An 18,677-nucleotide genomic window follows, 5' to 3' on the forward strand; every position below is an offset into this window, starting at 1 on the left:
ATCTAACAGACCTGAGGGAGTATTGGTCTAGATGACCTTTGTGCCAGTCTCTCTTGGAGAAAGGGTGAATGTTGCCTGAGAGAGATCGGCCCCAGTGAAAACCTCTGCTCTGGTAAAGGTGGGGTTCTGGATCATACTGGCGTCAGATCTGAAGAAGAGGTAGGATTTGATGATCTGGACTTTTTTGAAGTCACAGCTGAAGATGATTGTGACAAAGGACAGTGGTCAGGGGGGCACTTCCTTGTCTCCTTGCTCTTGTCTCTGGGCTTGTACTTCTTCTCCCCTCTAGATTTCTCTGATGACACTTCTTATCAGATGGAGAGGCTTTAGACAGTGAGGAAACCGATTTGGATGATTCCTCCACAGAAGGAGAGAGAGAGAGAGAGAGAGAGAGAGAGAGAGAGAGAGACATTCCTTCAAAACCAGCTTGTTTCTATGTTCAATTACAGTCCAGCAGCCAAAAGCCATATAAATAGAACAATCTTCCACCAAATTGACAGCACCCATGCAATAAACACGTTTTTAGTGAGTGTCCGAATTATGACGTTTGTGGCTGCAAGTCATACATTTTTTTAACCCAAAAGGTTTGTCTGACATATTTATTCAACTGAAAGGAAAACATAGAGACATTTTTGTTCAAACTGTAAATACCAGCAATGGTAAAACCACAATACCAACAATGATAATAAGAAAATACCCAACAGAAGGAAACCTAAAAACATGGAAAAAGGAAAGGGACAGAATGCCCCAAAGGCACAAAACAAACGGAAAAACATTTGCAACTACTAAAATATTTATGGGTAAAGGAAAGGTTATCCAGGCACTAGAAAAATAATTCCTTGACAAACAGAACAATATAGAATTTGGAAAAGGTGTAGAAGTACTACTACAAAGGTAATAAAAGGGATAGCTTAGCTGAGACAAATCTGAGCAGAGTGGATCATGTCTGTTCACTATGAGCGGCAAACAAGATCTGAGGTAATTTTGGGGACAAGAGGTGATTATGGGTAAGGAGAGGAGCCTTAGCTGAAGATCCACAAGTCTGAAAGTGGATAAAGTTGTATCCAAGACCCATATGTTGAGGAATTGAAGGAACAGATAACATCAGATCAAAAGGTAAAAGCCAAAAACAACCATTTGGAAATATTCTGCTTTGACAAGGGTTGCCCCTTCTTCTTACCTTCAGAAGAATTAAACAAGTGATCAGAAGTTCTGAAAGATTTTGTTCTGTCAAGACAGCACTTGTTTGTGGACGCCCAAGATATGAAGTGTCCCTTCTCCCTTATTTTGAGGTTCGGGAAAGAACACAGGGAGATGGATAGTTTGGCTTAAAGTAAATCTGGATACCATTTTAGGGATAAAAGAAGGCTTAGTTCTCAAGGAAATCCTTTCTATGTGGAAAAATTAGATAAGGTTGACTCACTATAAGATCTTGCAACTCAGATACTCTTCCTACACTGGTCAGAGCAACCAGCAAAACTTGTTTTCCATGTTAAGAACCTGAAGTCAGCCATGTGAGCTGGCTCAAATGGAGCATGTGTTAGCATCTCTAATGCATAATTAAGATCCCATGGAGGAGCCACTGGCTTTCTTGGAGGTTTCTTATGCAAAACTCCTGTCAAAAACATGTTTATATGTGGGAATGAGAAGACCCAGTGTTCTCCCTACTAAACACTGGTGCATTATGGAAATAGTCTCAGGGAAAGAGAATACTTAACAGAGAGATTCACATAACATCAGAATTCTGAGAAGAAAAACATGCATCTGTTCCATCAAATGACCCAACAAAACCACTATCAACTAACAATCTGTTGCCCTCTTAGGTCCTAATTTCTGTAGTTCTTTTAACCGATTGCTTTTTTGGGATTATCCTCCTGCATATGCTCTATACTTAAAATTTCTCTGTTTCTCTTTTACCATTTTCCTAACTTATGACCTGTCACTAAGTTTCTCTTCCAATCTGTGCTTGCAATTTGTTTTCATTCTACATCTCCTATATATTCTACGTTCTTATAATGCTGTTTTTTCTGGGTTATATTTTACTTTCATTATATTTTTGTACTGTTCATGCTTTAGTTTGATTCATTAAAAAAAAGTTATGTACTCACCATAACGTTCCATCGGAGTAGTTGTATGTCATTTGTCTTCAACCTATGGGACTCGGATCCACATCGGATCTGACATGGCCCCATTTTCCAGCTGTGGATCCGAGCTCCAGACTCCTCCCCTTACCCATAATGTCCCCTTGTCTCCCTTCTTCCTTCAGATCGAGTTTTTTGCCTAAGAGGTATCAGGTACCCGACCCAGTATCACCTTATCATAACAAGAATCTCCAAGATACTCCCAGGCCTAGACAGAGTCAAGGGCCACACACTTTATGCAAAGCTAAATACAGACTGATAAGGTCAGGGGGAAGGGGAGGGGGGTTGAAGACAAATGAAGTACAACTACTCAGATGGAATGTTATGGTGAGCACATAACTTCTTTATCTGATCTTCAACCTGTGGGACAGAATCCCCAGCTACCATAAATTCCTGGGTGGCCCTCATGGAAGGATATTCCGAAGCACCACAGAGCCAAAGGATGCTCTGTTCCTAGACACAATGTCCAGCTTGTAATGAAAAATTAAGGTATGAGATGAGGACCACATAGCTGCCGAACAGATATTGTCCAGAGACATCCTAGACCAGAAGGCAGCTGATGTAGCAATAGATCGGGTGGAATGTGCCTTCACTTGTCCTGGCAGGGACCTACCTTTCACAGCATAGGCTCGAGCAATTCATACAGAAATCCAGCGAGCAATTGTTACCTTGGAAACTGGCTTGCCTAAAAAAGGGTTAGCATAAGACACAAATAGTTGCTCAGACTTATGAATGGGTTTCGTCCTGTGTAAATAAAATCTCAGTTGTCTATGAACATCAAGCAGATGCAGCTTGTATTCCCCTTTGTTCTGGAAGTTGGGGAAGAAAACTGGTTAATTTATAGTCTGATTAATATTGGCTTTCAAGGCCACCTTAGGAAGAAAAGATGGATTAGTGCACAGCGACACTTTGTGAAAGATCATGTAAAGCACCTTAATAGAAAGAGCCTGAAGCTCTGACATTCTTCTGGCTGAGATAATGGCCACCAAGAAAGCAGTTTTCCAGGTCAAAAACTGCAAATCAACTGATGCCACAGGTTCAAAGGGTGCAGAAACCAATGCCTGTAACATTAAGGTAAGATCCCACAGAGGGGCAGGGTCCTTAACCGGAGGTCTAAGTAGGAAAGCACCTTTAAGAAAGGTCTTACAAAGTTTGGAAGAAGCCAGGGAAGACATATTCACCCCCACATGGAAATTAGAAATAGCTGCCAGTTGCACTTTAACTGTAGAGGAACTAGCACCCTGATGAAAGATGCTTGCCAAAAAATCTAAGAGTGCTGAAAGAGGTGCCGTGAAAGGGTCCAAAGCCCACTGAGTGGCCCATATGGAGAAATGTCTCCATTTACTATGATACACCTTTCTGGTGGAGGATTTGTGAGCCGTAACCAAAATGGACTTTACAGGGGATGACAATCCAGGAGTCTTGATAGTCATGGGAACCGGAGCAGCTGACCCGTGAGCTTCAGACTATCCAGATCTGGGTGAGGGATCCCTGAGGGATATGAAAGAAGATCAGGAACTGGATCCAATGTCCATGGAGGAACAGCTCAAGAAACCACAGTGAGGGGAACCAAACCTGGAGAGGCCAGAATGGGGAGATGAGGATCACAGTGCTCCCCAGCCTTTGAGCTTTCTGAAGAAACTTCGACATAAGTGAAAGCAGAGGATCAGCATAGAGGAGACCAGTAGGCCAAGCATGAACCAATGTGTCTCTGGGGGCTTCCCCCTCCGGGGTTCAGAATGAAAAACTCACTGCATTTCATGTTGGAAGGAGATGCGAAGAGATCGCAGCAAGGCCGACCCCACTTTGGAAAGATCTGTTCCGCTACTGAAGGATTCAGAGACCACTCGTAAGGCATCAGGATAGATCTGCTGAGCCTGTCTGCTAAAATGTTGGACCGCCCCAGAATGTGCATTGCTACAAGAAAGCGGCTGGTGGAGATCGCCCATTCCCACACTCTCATGGCTTCTCAACAGAGGGGATAAGATCTGGTTCCCCCTTGTTTGTTGATGTACCAAACTACTGACATATTGTCTGTCTGAATTGCAATCGTCCCTAGAGGAAGATGGGCATGAAGTGCCTGCAGCATCAGAAGAACCACCCTCATCTCTAGAACATTGAAATGCAACTCGGTCTCGGTGGGGGACCATGTGCCTTGGACCATCCTTCACGAGCACTGCCCCCCCATCTGGGAGGCGTCCGTGGTCACCGTGGTTTTGGGAAAGACAGGGTGAAAGGAACGTCCCTTGAGGAGATCTGGAAATTAAATTCATCACCAAAGGGAGTCCCTGTATACCCTTGAGATTCTCACAGGAAAGGAAAGAGGAAGGTCTAACAGGGACCACTGGTCCGTATGTGTCCATTGAAGAACTCTCATATGAAGGCGAGCCACTGGCAGGAGATTGATCGTGGCCCCCCATGGAACCCAATGCCCTGAGAACTGCTTTGGCTGTAGGGGCTTGAGCATGAAGAATTTGTAACACGTCATCTTAAACTGCATATCCTGTCCAGGGTGAGAAAAACCCTCATTTGAAGAGTGTCCAAATGTGCCCCAATAAAATCCAGAATCTGGACCGGCACTAGAGAAGATTTGTTCATATTGATTGTAACACCCAAACTGCTCGCTAACCAAATGAAGTAATCCCTGGCCTGGCACAGTAGATGCTCTGAAGGGGCAGCAAAGAGCCAATCATCCAGGTACGGAAAGACCTGAATACCCAGGAGTCTCAGTTGAGCCGCTACAACCGCTATCACCTTGGTAAACACCCTGGGGACTGTGGTGAGACCAAAGTCTGAACTGGTAGTGATTGGCTCTCAGCTGGAAGTGAAGAAACATCTGGGAGTGCCTGTACATTCTGACATGGTAGTACGCATCCTGGAGACTGATCGAGCACATCTAGTCTTTGGTCTGCAGAAGGGGCAGGATAGATTGAAGAGTGACCATCCAGAATTTTGTCTTGGTTCCTACCAGGTTCAATGCAGACAGATCCAAGATTGGCCTGAGGTCCCCCCATTTTCTTTGACACTAAAAAGAACCTGGATTAAACGCCGGATCCGGACTGGTCTGAGGGGACTGGTTGGATGACTCGTTTCCTGAGCAGCTTTCCTATTTCTGCCTCCTCCCATTGCACAAGTGGAACTTCTGGGAGGAGCTTGTTCGGATGGGGATATTCCTTAAATGGAACGAAATATCCTCTGGATATGATTTGCAACACCCAGTGATCTGTTGTAATGGACTCACATGCCTTCGGGTGTAGTGACAGACAACCCCCTACTGCCTCCAGAGATGAGCAGTTGGCCAACCCCTCAGAGCTGCTGCCCAGGTCCTTCCGAGAAAGGTTCTTGGGACCCGAAATTCCTAGGACCCCCTCTGCCTCTTGGACGGCGTCTATTCTGATCCCCCTCTGCCTCTGGTGGACGGCGAATCCTGAGCATCCCAGGAAAATGCCAGAGACTTCCGGAACCACATCTTCTTTGTTCCTTGCTGATTCCTGGAAAAGGATCTTTGAGGAGCTGAGAAGCAGATATGATGGCAGTGTCTTCCCATCCTTCTCTCTCTGGACCAGTGTCTCTTTCATCGATCTCCCGAAGAGGGAAGAACCATCATGGGGGCGTTGGTGAAAGACACCTTGAAGGGCTCCGAATATTGACACAACCGGAGACAGGCATGATGCCTGATGGTGACACCTGTTCTGGCCTCCCTTGAGGCTCCCTCCGTAGCATGAGAGAGCAGTCGCATGGACGTGTTGGCAACTGCTTTTAGAGTGGTCATTCGGGAGAGAAGGTCTTTTTGTCCTCCGCCATGGACTTTGGGGTAGACTCCATGATTTCCTTCACTAGATCTCTCTGGAGTCAAATGACATATGCCATATAGTTCAGCTCCCTCATAGAGAAGGTCGCTGAAGCATAGACTCGCTTCCAAAATGGTCCATCACTCTTGATTCTCGATCAGGGGGATGAACCGTGAAGCTCTCCTGAGTGAGCCCTATTTTGTGACAGCCACCACCACCATTACATCTACTGGGGACCCCTTATTCCAATGTGTCCTGTCTGATGGAGGGGGGCTCAACACTTTGTCAGGGTGCTTAGGAATGGGCTCTACAGTGTCAAACTCCTTCCATGCCCTATATGTTATCAGATCAACGAGTGGATCAGCAGGAGGGGACACCCAAGTGGTAGATGGGCCCAAGCCGAATGGTTCCACGAACACAGACTCGTCTGAGGTCGGTTTGGGGGCTGACCACCCCCCTTCTGCCGAAGGAGCTCCATGATGTCTCCAAAGGAGACATCCTCGGGAGGTGACCTTGGGGAACCTTCCCCTTCATCCAAGTCCGTGTTTTCTGTGAGGGACTCTGGAGGAGAGTCCAAGTGCCTCCTCTTACATTTACGTTTGCGGGGTGCCTCCTCAGGGGGACTCTCTGAGGAGGACTCACAAACCTCTTGTTGTTCCACCGGAATGTCCTAGGGCATAGAGATCATGGGCTGTCCCTGAGACTGCAGGATGTTCGGAACCGCACTCAGAGCCAAGAGGGTCTGGACGAAGTTCGAGGACAAGATGGTCAGAGGCCTCGACACAGAGAGAACCCTCTCCACCACGTCGAAAACCTCCTAGGATGTACTGGTGGGGCCCACCCCCCCTGACCAGACAGGGGAGTCAGAGCAGAGCCTCCTGGAGCAGAGATGCCAAGTGGGATGCTCAGCTCCAAAGTGCTCAGGGCAGAGAGCACTCCCACGGATCTGACCCCGAGGATACGGCTCAGAGAGCTCGGATTCGATCCCATCGGATCCGACAAGCTCAAGGCAATAGCCGGCGTCGAGGTACATGGTACCGTCAGCGCCAACCCTGAGGGTCCTTGGGTCCAAAAACTCTGAACCCACCGGTCGGATCGGAGAAGGAGTTATTCGTCGGAACAAAGGTTGCAAGGAGCCCCCTCTGGAGGGAGAGGGCGCCAGCAAGACTCCCATCTAGATCTGAGTGTGGATAAATCTCCACATCATCTTGTCCATCTCCGCTTCGCTGAGACTCAGGGTGGAGCGGGAGGATGCCATGGAAACAGGTTGGGAGAGCCAGTGGAGAGAAGACCTAACTGGGGACCGGGTACGAGTCTTCTCGGACTCAGGGGAGAACCTGGGTGAGCGCAACCGAGGAGACCCAGGGCTAGTTGGAGGCCTAACCTTTGGTGGTGGACCCGCCTGCAACGAGCGGTCAGGGGACCGCTTGCGAGAATCTTTCTTAACCTTATCCTCTTCTCTGGACATCTTGGAGGGAGTTGGAGTCTCTGAGGCAGGGGAAGAGGAAGTAGATGCAGGAGCTGCAGCTACTCGCCGCTGGGGAAGAAGGGACTGTAGTCCCTGAAGACAGGAGCAAACCCTTCAGAATCAGTTTGTCCCGCCTGTCCTTAAGTGCCCTGGGGGTTGAAGCCAGTGCAAATAGGACAGGGGGACTTAAGGTTATCTGCATCAAGGCAGACCACACACAGAGTGTGGCCATCTGCCGGAGATAGCTTATGGCCACACTCTGTGCATTTCCTAAAACCTGCTTTAGGGGCTTCTGCCATCCCCAACACAGGCACACACACACACACACACACACACACACACACACACACACACACACACACCAGTCTGGAGCTTGGATCCATAGCTGGAAAATCTGGCCGTGTCGGATCCAATGTGGATCCGAGACCCACAGGTTGAAGATCAGATGAAGTAAACTACTTCAGATCTCCTGTTCACCTATAAAAGTATACCAAGCTATTTGTTTATTAGCTGCTATATTATTCTTGTATCATTTGCATCTACTTATCTTGGTATCTTTACTGTTTGTCTTATATTTTTGTATTGTAACTACTGACCTTGTTATTTTACTGTTTGTTTCATGTACTACTGGAGCTTTTCTCCTTGGGTCTCCTCTGAAAAAGGGCCGCTGCTCGGTCGGACTAACCGGTTACCAAATGTTAACTAACTAACTAACTAACTAACTAACTAACTAACTAACTAACTAACTAACTAACTAACGAATTAACTTACTAACTAACTAACACATAAATTCCTCTCCAGAGTCAGGTTTCTGGATCTCTTTAGGAAAAGAAGAATCCTTTTAACTCTTACTAGAAACCACCTGATAAGAATGGTCAATAGCATGTACAACACCCTAGGCCAGACTTAATAAACTACTCCTGTCTTCTGAAACTGGAGCAAAAGATATACAATTAGTTTTCTGTTTCTTTTTGACAGCAAAATTAGGGCAAAAGTTTTTTTAATGGCAGCAACAGCTTCCCTGGGGATAAACACGACATTCTAGTTAAGCAGGGGTGCCTTCCCTGCCCCTTCTCCCAATACCAACAGAAGTGGCTTTCCCTTGCTCACTAAGGGGACCCCAACAGTTGTAAAAGATGTGGCAAACCCCCAGTCCATAGTGGCTGTATGAGCAACACCAGAGGGATCAGGGGAAAAAGATATGTGTTCTGAGGAACCAGCTTTGGTTAGAGCACAGTTACTCACCTGTGGCTAAGGCAAATTGCTAGCCTGCTGTGGTGGACAAGGCTGTTCAATTAACTTTTTCTTTCTGTGGCTGGAAGAAAGACTGACTGTGGGACCATTTATTTGTTCCATGGTCAAGCTGAAAATAGGGAAACTAAGTAGCATAAGTTGGTAAAATATTAAAAGTAATATAAAGACATGATCCCAGTAAAAACATAGTAAAAGCACCATAATACATATACCAACCACAAAATCAATTTAAACACAGTTCTCCACAAAAAAAAAAAAAAACAGTTTTAGAATGTTCAAATTAACTTTTAAACTTTCAAACACAAAAGCACGCTTCTGTTTTAAAGTACAAAAAATGTGACAGTCGATACAAATACATACTTCTATCTTAAAAAGTACTTTTCCAGATAGGTAAGTAAATTTGAAAATTACAAATTTTTGGAAGGTTTTCGCCTAAAATAGTACTTATTTGCCCAGCAATGGAAAAGCACAAGTTGAATGCTGAGCCTGTGAAGCTCAAGGAGGAGTTCTCTTCGGTGGCAAGAATGCCCTGAAGGGCTTGGTACCCAAACCTGTCTTTTTGATCAGTTCAGTTTGAGTTGAGCTGACTAAGGGTTTAGGCACATTGAAGGTGTCCTGAACTTCGCTGGCTGTTAAATTTGCACAGGATATAACCCATACAGCTTATACTACTGCAGCAGTGATCAGTATGAAGAACATCTCCCACATAGCCCATAATGCGACACTCAATGCTCTGCATACTTTTGTGCATGTGTGCAGTCCATAGCTACAGCACCAATGTTGCTTTGTGAAAATTCACCCTTAATCAGTTACATGATGTCTGCCACTCAGCCTGCACTTGGTGCCAGATTTGCAGGGGATGGAAACCGACATCCCCTTGGAATGGTTAAGCTGCATTGTCCACTCACCCCATCCTGCCTGGCTAGCCCCTCCAGCAGTCAGCTACTAATCAAACTTGGGTCACGTATGTCTCATTCAGGGCTTTATCCCTCTGTGTCACAGAGCCATGCTGAACAGTTAACTAAATTATACAAGCTCACAGTAAGGCAAGTAACCTGCTAAAAACAGCAAGCAACTAAATAAATTCTTTGACAGCCACAAATCATGGTTATATTTTCTAAGGTCTTTGACACAAAAGGAAACGACTAACAAATGTTGTGGATGTCTGATTCAGAGCAACAGGAAGTCTAAAAAACAAACACCTGTAAATCAAAGGAATAATACAGAATGTAACAGTATTATTCATCAGAGCAATGTCACATTCTTTTCATGTTTAAGTAGCTTGTAAAATACCTCTTATTGATTTGTTTTCCCGGTATTAAGCAACAGCGTCTGTAAAATTGCTCCCTGCTACTTTTAAATCCTAAAAAAACAAAACTGCTTTTCTCAACAAAACCAATCTCATCTGTCTTTAAAATATTCTCACAGGATAACACAGAAATTGAAACAGTTCCCACAGCTAAGCTTCTATGTGTAACCATAGATAACAAACTAACTTTCGAACACCACATCTGCAATAGCATTAAAAAACACACATCAAACTACGGACACTCTACAAACAAAAAACTTTCTTGGATAGCTCCACCAGAAAAACCCTTGCCAACACCGGTTTGCTTCCCACACTCTTATATGCAGCCCCCTTATACACCAATTTACATTCTTCTCTTAAAAACGAGCTCCAATCCTGCTACCATAAAATTGCCAGATTTGCCGCAGGTTGCCCCTACCATTCTCACCACTCCCTACCTCTGAAAGAACTAAATTGTCTCAAACTCACACAACACCTAAGCCTAGTACAGCTGTCTTCTGCACATAAAATGATATATACTCCTGATAGCTGCCCAGCCCTCAAATCTGTCCTAAAATCCTACATACCTACAAGAGCCCTCTGCTCTGAAAACAAACAACTCTTAACCATCTACATTCCAAACCAAAGAGCTGGATACTGCCTATACTCTCATGCCACCGCCAAGCTCTGGAACTCTCTGCCAACATACATTATTACCATTGAAAGCTTTAACAATTTCAAACACTCCCTAAAAAAAAATTTCTATGTCATCAGACCTGCCCCTGCTCTTTCCCTAACAGGTGAACTCCATTCACTCTCTAGGGGCTTTCCTTTCTAGCCCCAAAACAGGAATTTTATCTACTACCATTAGCATATTGAACTAACAGACATATTTCAACATCCTTAACTTTCCCATCCTTCTACGCATCTACTTGCATCTAATGTTCTTACTATTATTGCATTTACCTCTCTGTACTTATTTTGTATTCAGTTATTATTAATGTGTGCTTTAATACCTGTTTTTATCTTGTTCATGTAAATTGTCTTAACCTTCATGTATCATTTGGAGCTTTTCTCCCCAAGCCTCCACTGAAAATGGGTTCCTGACCCAGTCAGATTTTCCTGGTAAACAAATGTTAAATAAATAAATTAGAGACATGATAGAGAGGCCAGCCACATTTTTAGGGGAAAATAGTACTTTACAGAAAGAAACATATTAAAAATGTCTAAATCATTAACTACTTTTAGCTAGCATTTTTGGATGCCCATAATGTGGAATTTCTTAAATGAAAAGTGAAAATTTTCTAGACAAATCAGAACCACACTTAAACCAAATAATTTGTTTTCCTTTTAGTATCAAAATAAAGTTTCATCATTACAGAATTTATTTTAGACTGTTATCTTGAATCATATTAAGGGGTATTTCTCACTAAATTATTATATTTTCTGTACAGTATTTTTTCCAATAAACATCTTTATTAAATTATCATGTATGACATAGACAATCTTACATTTATATAAATGAAAAACAAACAACATTGATACCACTTTAGTTGCAAACAATATACATCACAGACACAATTGAAACAACCATAGTTGTAAACATTATACATTACTTATAATCTATCCAGTCACTGTCAATTAAGCATCATATGGCACATTCAAATCCTGCCTCTTAAACCTCATTTATTCTCTGCATATATTGTTCCCACAATTCCCATTTTTTCCTATGTAGTTTGCTCTTTCCTTGTTCTAATGATTCCAATTCCAGTTGTTTTATCACTGTTACTTATTCACTACTACTAGTAAAGTTGGTTTAGACTTTGATTTTCATTTTCTAGTAATTGCTTTTTTGGCAGCCACCATAATTAGACTCAGCAAGAGTTTACTAGGTCTAGACAATTCCGATGCTGTATCATAGCTCAAGAAAATCATCTCCCCAGTTAATCCAATCCATTCACCCAGCATCTCCAACAGAGCAGTCTGCAGGGAATCTCTAAAGTCTGCCAGCTCACTACACTCCCAAAAATTATGTTCCCAGCCACCTCTTTCCTGCCAGTTACACCTCCAACATTTGCTATCCACTTGAGGAAAAATTCTTTTGAGTCTACTTGGGGTATGAAAATACTTATGTAAACACTTCCAGGCCAAGATCCTAAATCTGCTAGACTTTGTTGCATATTTGGGAGATACAAATATATATCCCCCATTGTCTGTTTGTGAATTGCTTATCTAATCTCTTTTCCCAATCCTTTCTAAGCTCCTCTGATTGTTTCTTATAGTTATCATGTAATATTTTATATGCTCTACTAATTATTCCTTTTTTAATGGCAGCTTCTGTTTTAGATTATATTAAAAACTCTATCAGTGCTGCTCCTTCATTTAAGAGCCCTTGTTTCTTTCTCTTTGCCTATACTCTGATATCAGTTCTTGATAGAGAAGGTAATCTCTAACCTGCAGTTCAAATACATTCTTTGCCTCTTCCCATTCTATTACCTTTCTCTTTCTAGTTATTTACTCCCAATACCTTGATTCCTTTGCCAGTTTTCTCCAATAAATTCCAGCCCCCTCTCGCCTATTATCTGTATCCCTAACCACAGTCATCCCTATCATTAGAATCTCTTTCTGTAGAGTAATTTGATAAGATTTTATTTTATTTATTTATTTTGACATTTATTTACCTATATCCGACTGGGTAGGTGCCATTTTTCAGTGGAGCCCGGGGAGAAAGGCTCCATATAAATACTTTAAATACACAAAGAACTCTACATACAGAAAAAAAAACTTTAAATACAGAAAAAAACTCTAAATACAGAAAGAAAAAACTTTAAATACACAAAGAACTCTAAATACATTGAAACTTTGAATATAGAAAAACCTCTCAAAATGGAAAAAAAAAAATGTAAATTCATAAAAAAAAAAAAGAAAGAAGAAAAAAAACTACATACAGAAAAACTCTAAAAACTGAGAAGAAAAGAAATACAAAGTAAAATACTGCTGAACAAAGTACTGGAGAAGATGGTACATAGGCGGAATAAGAAGGACAATAAAACAAAAGGTTGAATATTTGCATGTGGTACTGGGAAAGATGTAACCATAAACATGCAAAGATATCATAACGTATGCCTTTCTTATGTACCTTGCCTCAACTGCCCAAATCAGACCTGTTTTGTGAAAACACAGACAGGCATTAAACCTATAACTACTGTATTTCTTACTGTGTAGTAGAAGCAGGTGCAGTACCAGACATTATCCATCAGTAGGCTTAACAGAAATGCCACTTAATGCAAAATGTATAAAATCTCTGGCTATCATCATTGTGACCTCACTGCCTATGCTCTATGATCCTACTTCAGTAAAACCACACTACCCTTATACTTCATATCCCTTCCTCACTGCCTACGCTCTATGATCCTACTTCAGTAAAACCACACTACCCTTACACTTCATATCCCTTCCTCACTGCCTACGCTCTATGATCCTACTTCAGTAAAACCACACTACCCTTACACTTCATATCCCTTCCTCACTGCATACGCTCTATGATCCTACTTCAGTAAAACCACACTACCCTTACACTTCATATCCCTTCCTCACTGCCTACGCTCTATGATCCTACTTCAGTAAAACCACACTACCCTTACACTTCATATCCCTTCCTCACTGCCTACGCTCTATGATCCTACTTCAGTAAAACCACACTTCCCTTACACTTCATATCCCTTCCTCACTGCGTACGCTCTATGATCCTACTTCAGTAAAACCACACTACCCTTACACTTCATATCCCTTCCTCACTCCCTACATTCTGTGATCCTACTTCAGTAAAACCACACTACCCTTATACTTCATATCCCTTCCTCACTGCCTACGGTCTATGATCCTACTTCAGTAAAACCACACTACCCTTACACTTCATATCCCTTCCTCACTCCCTACACTCTATGATCCTACTTCAGTAAAACCACACTACCCTTACCCTTCATATCCCTTCCTCACTGCCTACGCTCTATGATCCTACTTCAGTAAAACCACACTACCCTTACACTTCATATCCCTTCCTCACTCTATGATCCTACTTCAGTAAAACCACACTACCCTTACACTTCATATCCCTTCCTCACTCCCTACACTCTATGATCCTACTTCAGTAAAACCACACTACCCTTACACTTCATATCCCTTCCTCACTGCCTACGCTATGATCCTACTTCAGTAAAACCACACTTCCCTTACACTTCATATCCCTTCCTCATGATCCTACTTCAGTAAAACCACACTACCCTTACACTTCATATCCCTTCCTCACTCCCTACACTCTATGATCCTACTTCAGTAAAACCACACTACCCTTACCCTTCATATCCCTTCCTCACTGCCTATGATCCTACTTCAGTAAAACCACACTACCCTTACACTTCATATCCCTTCCTCACTGCGTGACGCATGATCCTACTTCAGTAAAACCACACTACCCTTACACTTCATATCCCTTCCTCACTCCCTACACTCTATGATCCTACTTCAGTAAAACCACACTACCCTTACACTTCATATCCCTTCCTCACTGCATATGCTCTATGATCCTACTTCAGTAAAACCACACTACCCTTACACTTCATATCCCTTCCTCACTCCCTACACTCTATGATCCTACTTCAGTAAAACCACACTTCCCTTACACTTCATATCCCTTCCTCACTGCATATGCTCTATGATCCTACTTCACTAAAACCACTTCATATCCCTTCCTCACTCCCTACACTCTATGATCCTACTTCAGTAAAACCACACTACCCTTACACTTCATATCCCTTCCTCACTGTCTACATTCAACTCCATTCCAGTCAGTCTAAACATTACTATAGCGGCTGTCTGCTGTTCTAGGAAGAAGTGATTTAGCCACCAGGAAGGATCAGGGGAAAGCTGTCTGTTAAGGGCCAGTAGGCCAAAATATCTGGCATATGACTGCAGTACATATAATGGCATGAACCTTCTCATCCCAAACATCATCTGTGTCTGTTGCAGTTTTCTAGCACTTCACTGAGGCAGTACATGCCTGAATCATTGCTCCCTGTTGTCACAGTCGCTGTGTTTGTTTCCTGAAATGTCACACTGAAATAAAAGAAATGCTTCAAAATTGAGGTGGAGTGTATTATACACTGCTCTTATAGTTGTTAATAAATCATTTCTCTCCAAATAAGTTACATGGTTGATAAAGGGAGGTGGAAATGACTTCATAACGGAAGTAACAAATACAACAAAAAGGTGGACTCTCCTGAAAAACTGGTAGCTGTTTATTATGGACATAGTAAGATAGAAGCAGTGACATTTTTTTGTCACTTAAGTTTTAGATGAAGGTTAGGCATGTAAGTTGAGGACAATAATTCATAAAAAGTTGAAGGGATTTATTTGGGAGGGGAACAGGGCAAGAGTTAAGTGAGATAAGTTGATCCTCACCATAGAACTAGGTGGTTTAGGATTATTTAATTTGAATGGATATTTTAGAGCTACGTAGTTAAGGCTTATATACGTAATGCAAACAGAATGTTATAATTCATGGAAGAAAGGGATGATGATGATGATGATGATGATGAAGAAACAACGGGGGAAGCGTTGAGAAATAAAGAGAGTAAGATTTTGGATGCAGATCCTTAAAGAGAATAACAACAACCATGCAAAAGATTATATTCATAAAGTAGTAGAATGTATTCTATGAACTAAACCAACACAGGAATGAAGAAAGGAGATTTTGTCAAAAGTGATGATTGCATGCTTGAGTATAGAAAACAGACAAGAAGGGGCTAGAATTTACTGTAGAAAACTGGCAAAGGAACCAATGTATTTGAAGCAAATAACAAAAGACGGAAATGTAACAGAGTGGGGTGAGACCAAGCAGAAGTTTGGATTGAAGTTAGCAAATGCTTCCCCTGGGGACTGATACAGAGGAGTGCTAAGCAAAAGAACAACTCTGGTTGAGTCTTTAGTAAGTTCAGAACAGAGGCTTTTAAAAAAATGGAAAATTAGTAAGGCATATAAAATATTGCATGACAACTTTAAGAGTCAATCAGAGGAGGTTGAAAAGGCAATTTACAAAGTAACAATGGGAGGACATCTGCATGCCTCCTAATTATCTGACAAAGTCTAGAAGGTTTAGTATTTTTGCTTGAAAATATTTACATAGGTATTTTTATAGCCCAAGCAGAATTCAGAGAATTTTCCAGGTAACTGGGTACATGTTTTTTGGAGTGTAACGAGTTGGCAGATTTTAAAACTGCATACAGAGGCGTTTGTCAGAAATGTTGGGGAAGTAAATGGTTTCAAATAAGGAAATTATTCTTTTAAGCTGGGACACAGGATCTGAATTGCCTACACACAGTAGGGCACTACTAAATTTAATGCTGACAAAAAATGCAATTACTAGAAAATAGAAGTCAAAATCTAAACCAACTGTAATTGAAGTACTGAATATTTTAAAGGAGAGAAAAGGAGTACAGGTGGGATCTTTAGAAAGGGAAAAAGAGCAAATTACATAGAAATAAATGGAATTTCTAATAACAACACATGCAGAATAATGTTCAGGAGGACGAACAGTAGGGTTTAAGGGAAAGCAGGAACGATCAGTTTATGTAATGTCTGACTGAACAGTAATTGTTAAAAACGAAAACAATTATGCAGTGTATAATGCATGAATATAACAAATTGTAATATACTGCATTTTCCTTTCTATTAATGAATTTAAAAAAGTTGTTCTTCCATCTGTGCTGAAGACTAGTCCTAAGTAGAAGGAATACTGTAGTACAGCAACCCTAAGAATAGCATACATTCCTTCACAATTTCTCTGGGCCTCAACAGGAACCCTTAGCATTTGCCAAGCACACACACATATGCATCTGCACTGTTGCAAGTGTAGAATGCCTAGTCAGTGTCAGGTTTTTCTTTGGCAATACCACAGGAATCTGCTCACTTCTACATCCAACAGGCAAAACAGTCTACTGCAAGCACTGTTCTCTTTTCTCTGTCTCCAGTGCTTATCATTTCTGCAGACCCTGAATCACTCACTTACCATTTCTCCTAGGAGCTGCAGGTGGTCAGCCACATGAGGCACCCCAGGTTACTCATTGTTCTAGTATATTTTGGAGTTGCACATTCAAAAATCTGCAGCAAACTGAATTCTTATTTTTTAACCTAATTCTGTATTAGAATCGGCAGTAGGAATAGTGGAGAACTTGACATGCTTTAACAGAGTGCCAACTTGTAGTACTATTTTCTTAAAAGTCAAAAATTTGGGTGAATCTAAAGAAGTGAATCAATTGTATAGTAAAGAAATAATATGAGACAATTTAAAAAGTGAAGAAATATTCTGTGTGATTCTTTACTTGAAAATAGTTGTTCACATACTTGACAGCATTCTGCAAGAAAATGTCCATCCAATCTTTTACTTCTTCAACATTATTGGAGAAATGAGGAAGCTTGTTCAGAATTACAGACCGTGCACCTTCAAATACAAGAAACACATTGTTAGTCAAGATCTTAATATAACATTCAGTTATAACAATGCATTAAATTTTAGTTTACTACACATATCCCAATGATCTGTTTGAAAAAAGTACGCTAATGAAAACATGCACTCTTATTCACTTCATCACCATATCCTTACACAGCAGGAATTTCCGATAGCTTAGTTGTGCTTGAATCCCACTGAATTTAAAGGATGACAACACAAATTTATACATTTTTCTCATCGCAAAGTACATTTATTTATTATTAATGCATTTCTTAAAATGCCACATTAAAAAATGTGAATTAAATACTTTGCCCACTGTTACTCCTCTAAGTTTGATTCTACATTCTCCTTTAGTGCAGTTTTGTCTCTAAAACCATGCATTTTTTTTCTGGACTCTGTCAAAGCTTTCAGTATATCATTTGTCTCATGCCAGCAAGGTCTGTTCCGGTCAACTGTTATTTACAGATGAGTGGGCAGTGAGAGTATTGAATAACAGTAAATTTGGCACCAACAGCTCAGATGGTGAATGAGTGGTGGGTAAGAAATACCTGCAACTACGAAGACATCTGCCACCTTCACAGAAGCAAGTAATATGTCCATAGTTTGTTGCTGAACCAAGAATAGGATCATAATTCTTCTTAGGAGCTATCAGCTAACTAGAGTTAAATGAAGCCATTGAAAAACTAACTTCTGATACCATCTCTGGAGATGCTCAAAGAAAGAATAATTCTAAGAGACTGTCACGTTAAAGCAACATGAAGATGAGAATGAAAAAAGGAAAGGAATAACAATAACATTGAATGAAAAAATAAAATCATGTCAGTTATCTAAAATCAATATGAAATTACACTGAGGGAGTCTAATCCTCCAGTCTTAACTTACCCACAATACTAGGAGATGACCTGCTCATCAGATTCCATTTGAACTAAAAGAAACTTGTTATCACAGTGTTATTTAGCTTACAATGAAGACAATGTCCCCCATCATATACCTTATCCCTCCCAAAACAAAATCTACTACTTCCTAAATCATTTACACCCTTTCCAAACTGTGTTAGTCTCCTTCTTTTCATAATAGGCCAGTACTTATTAGATGAAAATCTTTCTTGCCATTACACTTACCTCCCTACTTACTTCATCTCCTTCTTAACAACTTGCAGTCTTACCCCTTGCTTTTCTTTCCTTTCATTCTTCTGATCCGCTAGGTAAAAAGTGACTTGCATACTCCG

The 18,677-nt window shown here is 41.5% G+C and overlaps 1 protein-coding gene across 1 annotated transcript in view; it reads right to left on the reverse strand.

The window, feature by feature from the left end:
- The window catches only part of LOC122814628 (spindle pole body component 110-like), a 750,577-nt gene that overhangs the window by 692,449 nt on the left and 39,451 nt on the right, over window positions 1-18,677 (reverse strand). The window contains exon 2 of the mRNA XM_044087100.1: window positions 17,344-17,440. Coding sequence (XP_043943035.1) covers window positions 17,344-17,440 — 97 coding nt within the window. The remainder of the gene's footprint in view (window positions 1-17,343; window positions 17,441-18,677) is intronic.

This window comes from Protopterus annectens, chromosome 1.part1, assembly GCF_019279795.1.
Source record: "Protopterus annectens isolate FY-2018-M chromosome 1.part1, PAN1.0, whole genome shotgun sequence".
Taxonomy (NCBI): domain Eukaryota; kingdom Metazoa; phylum Chordata; order Ceratodontiformes; family Protopteridae; genus Protopterus; species Protopterus annectens.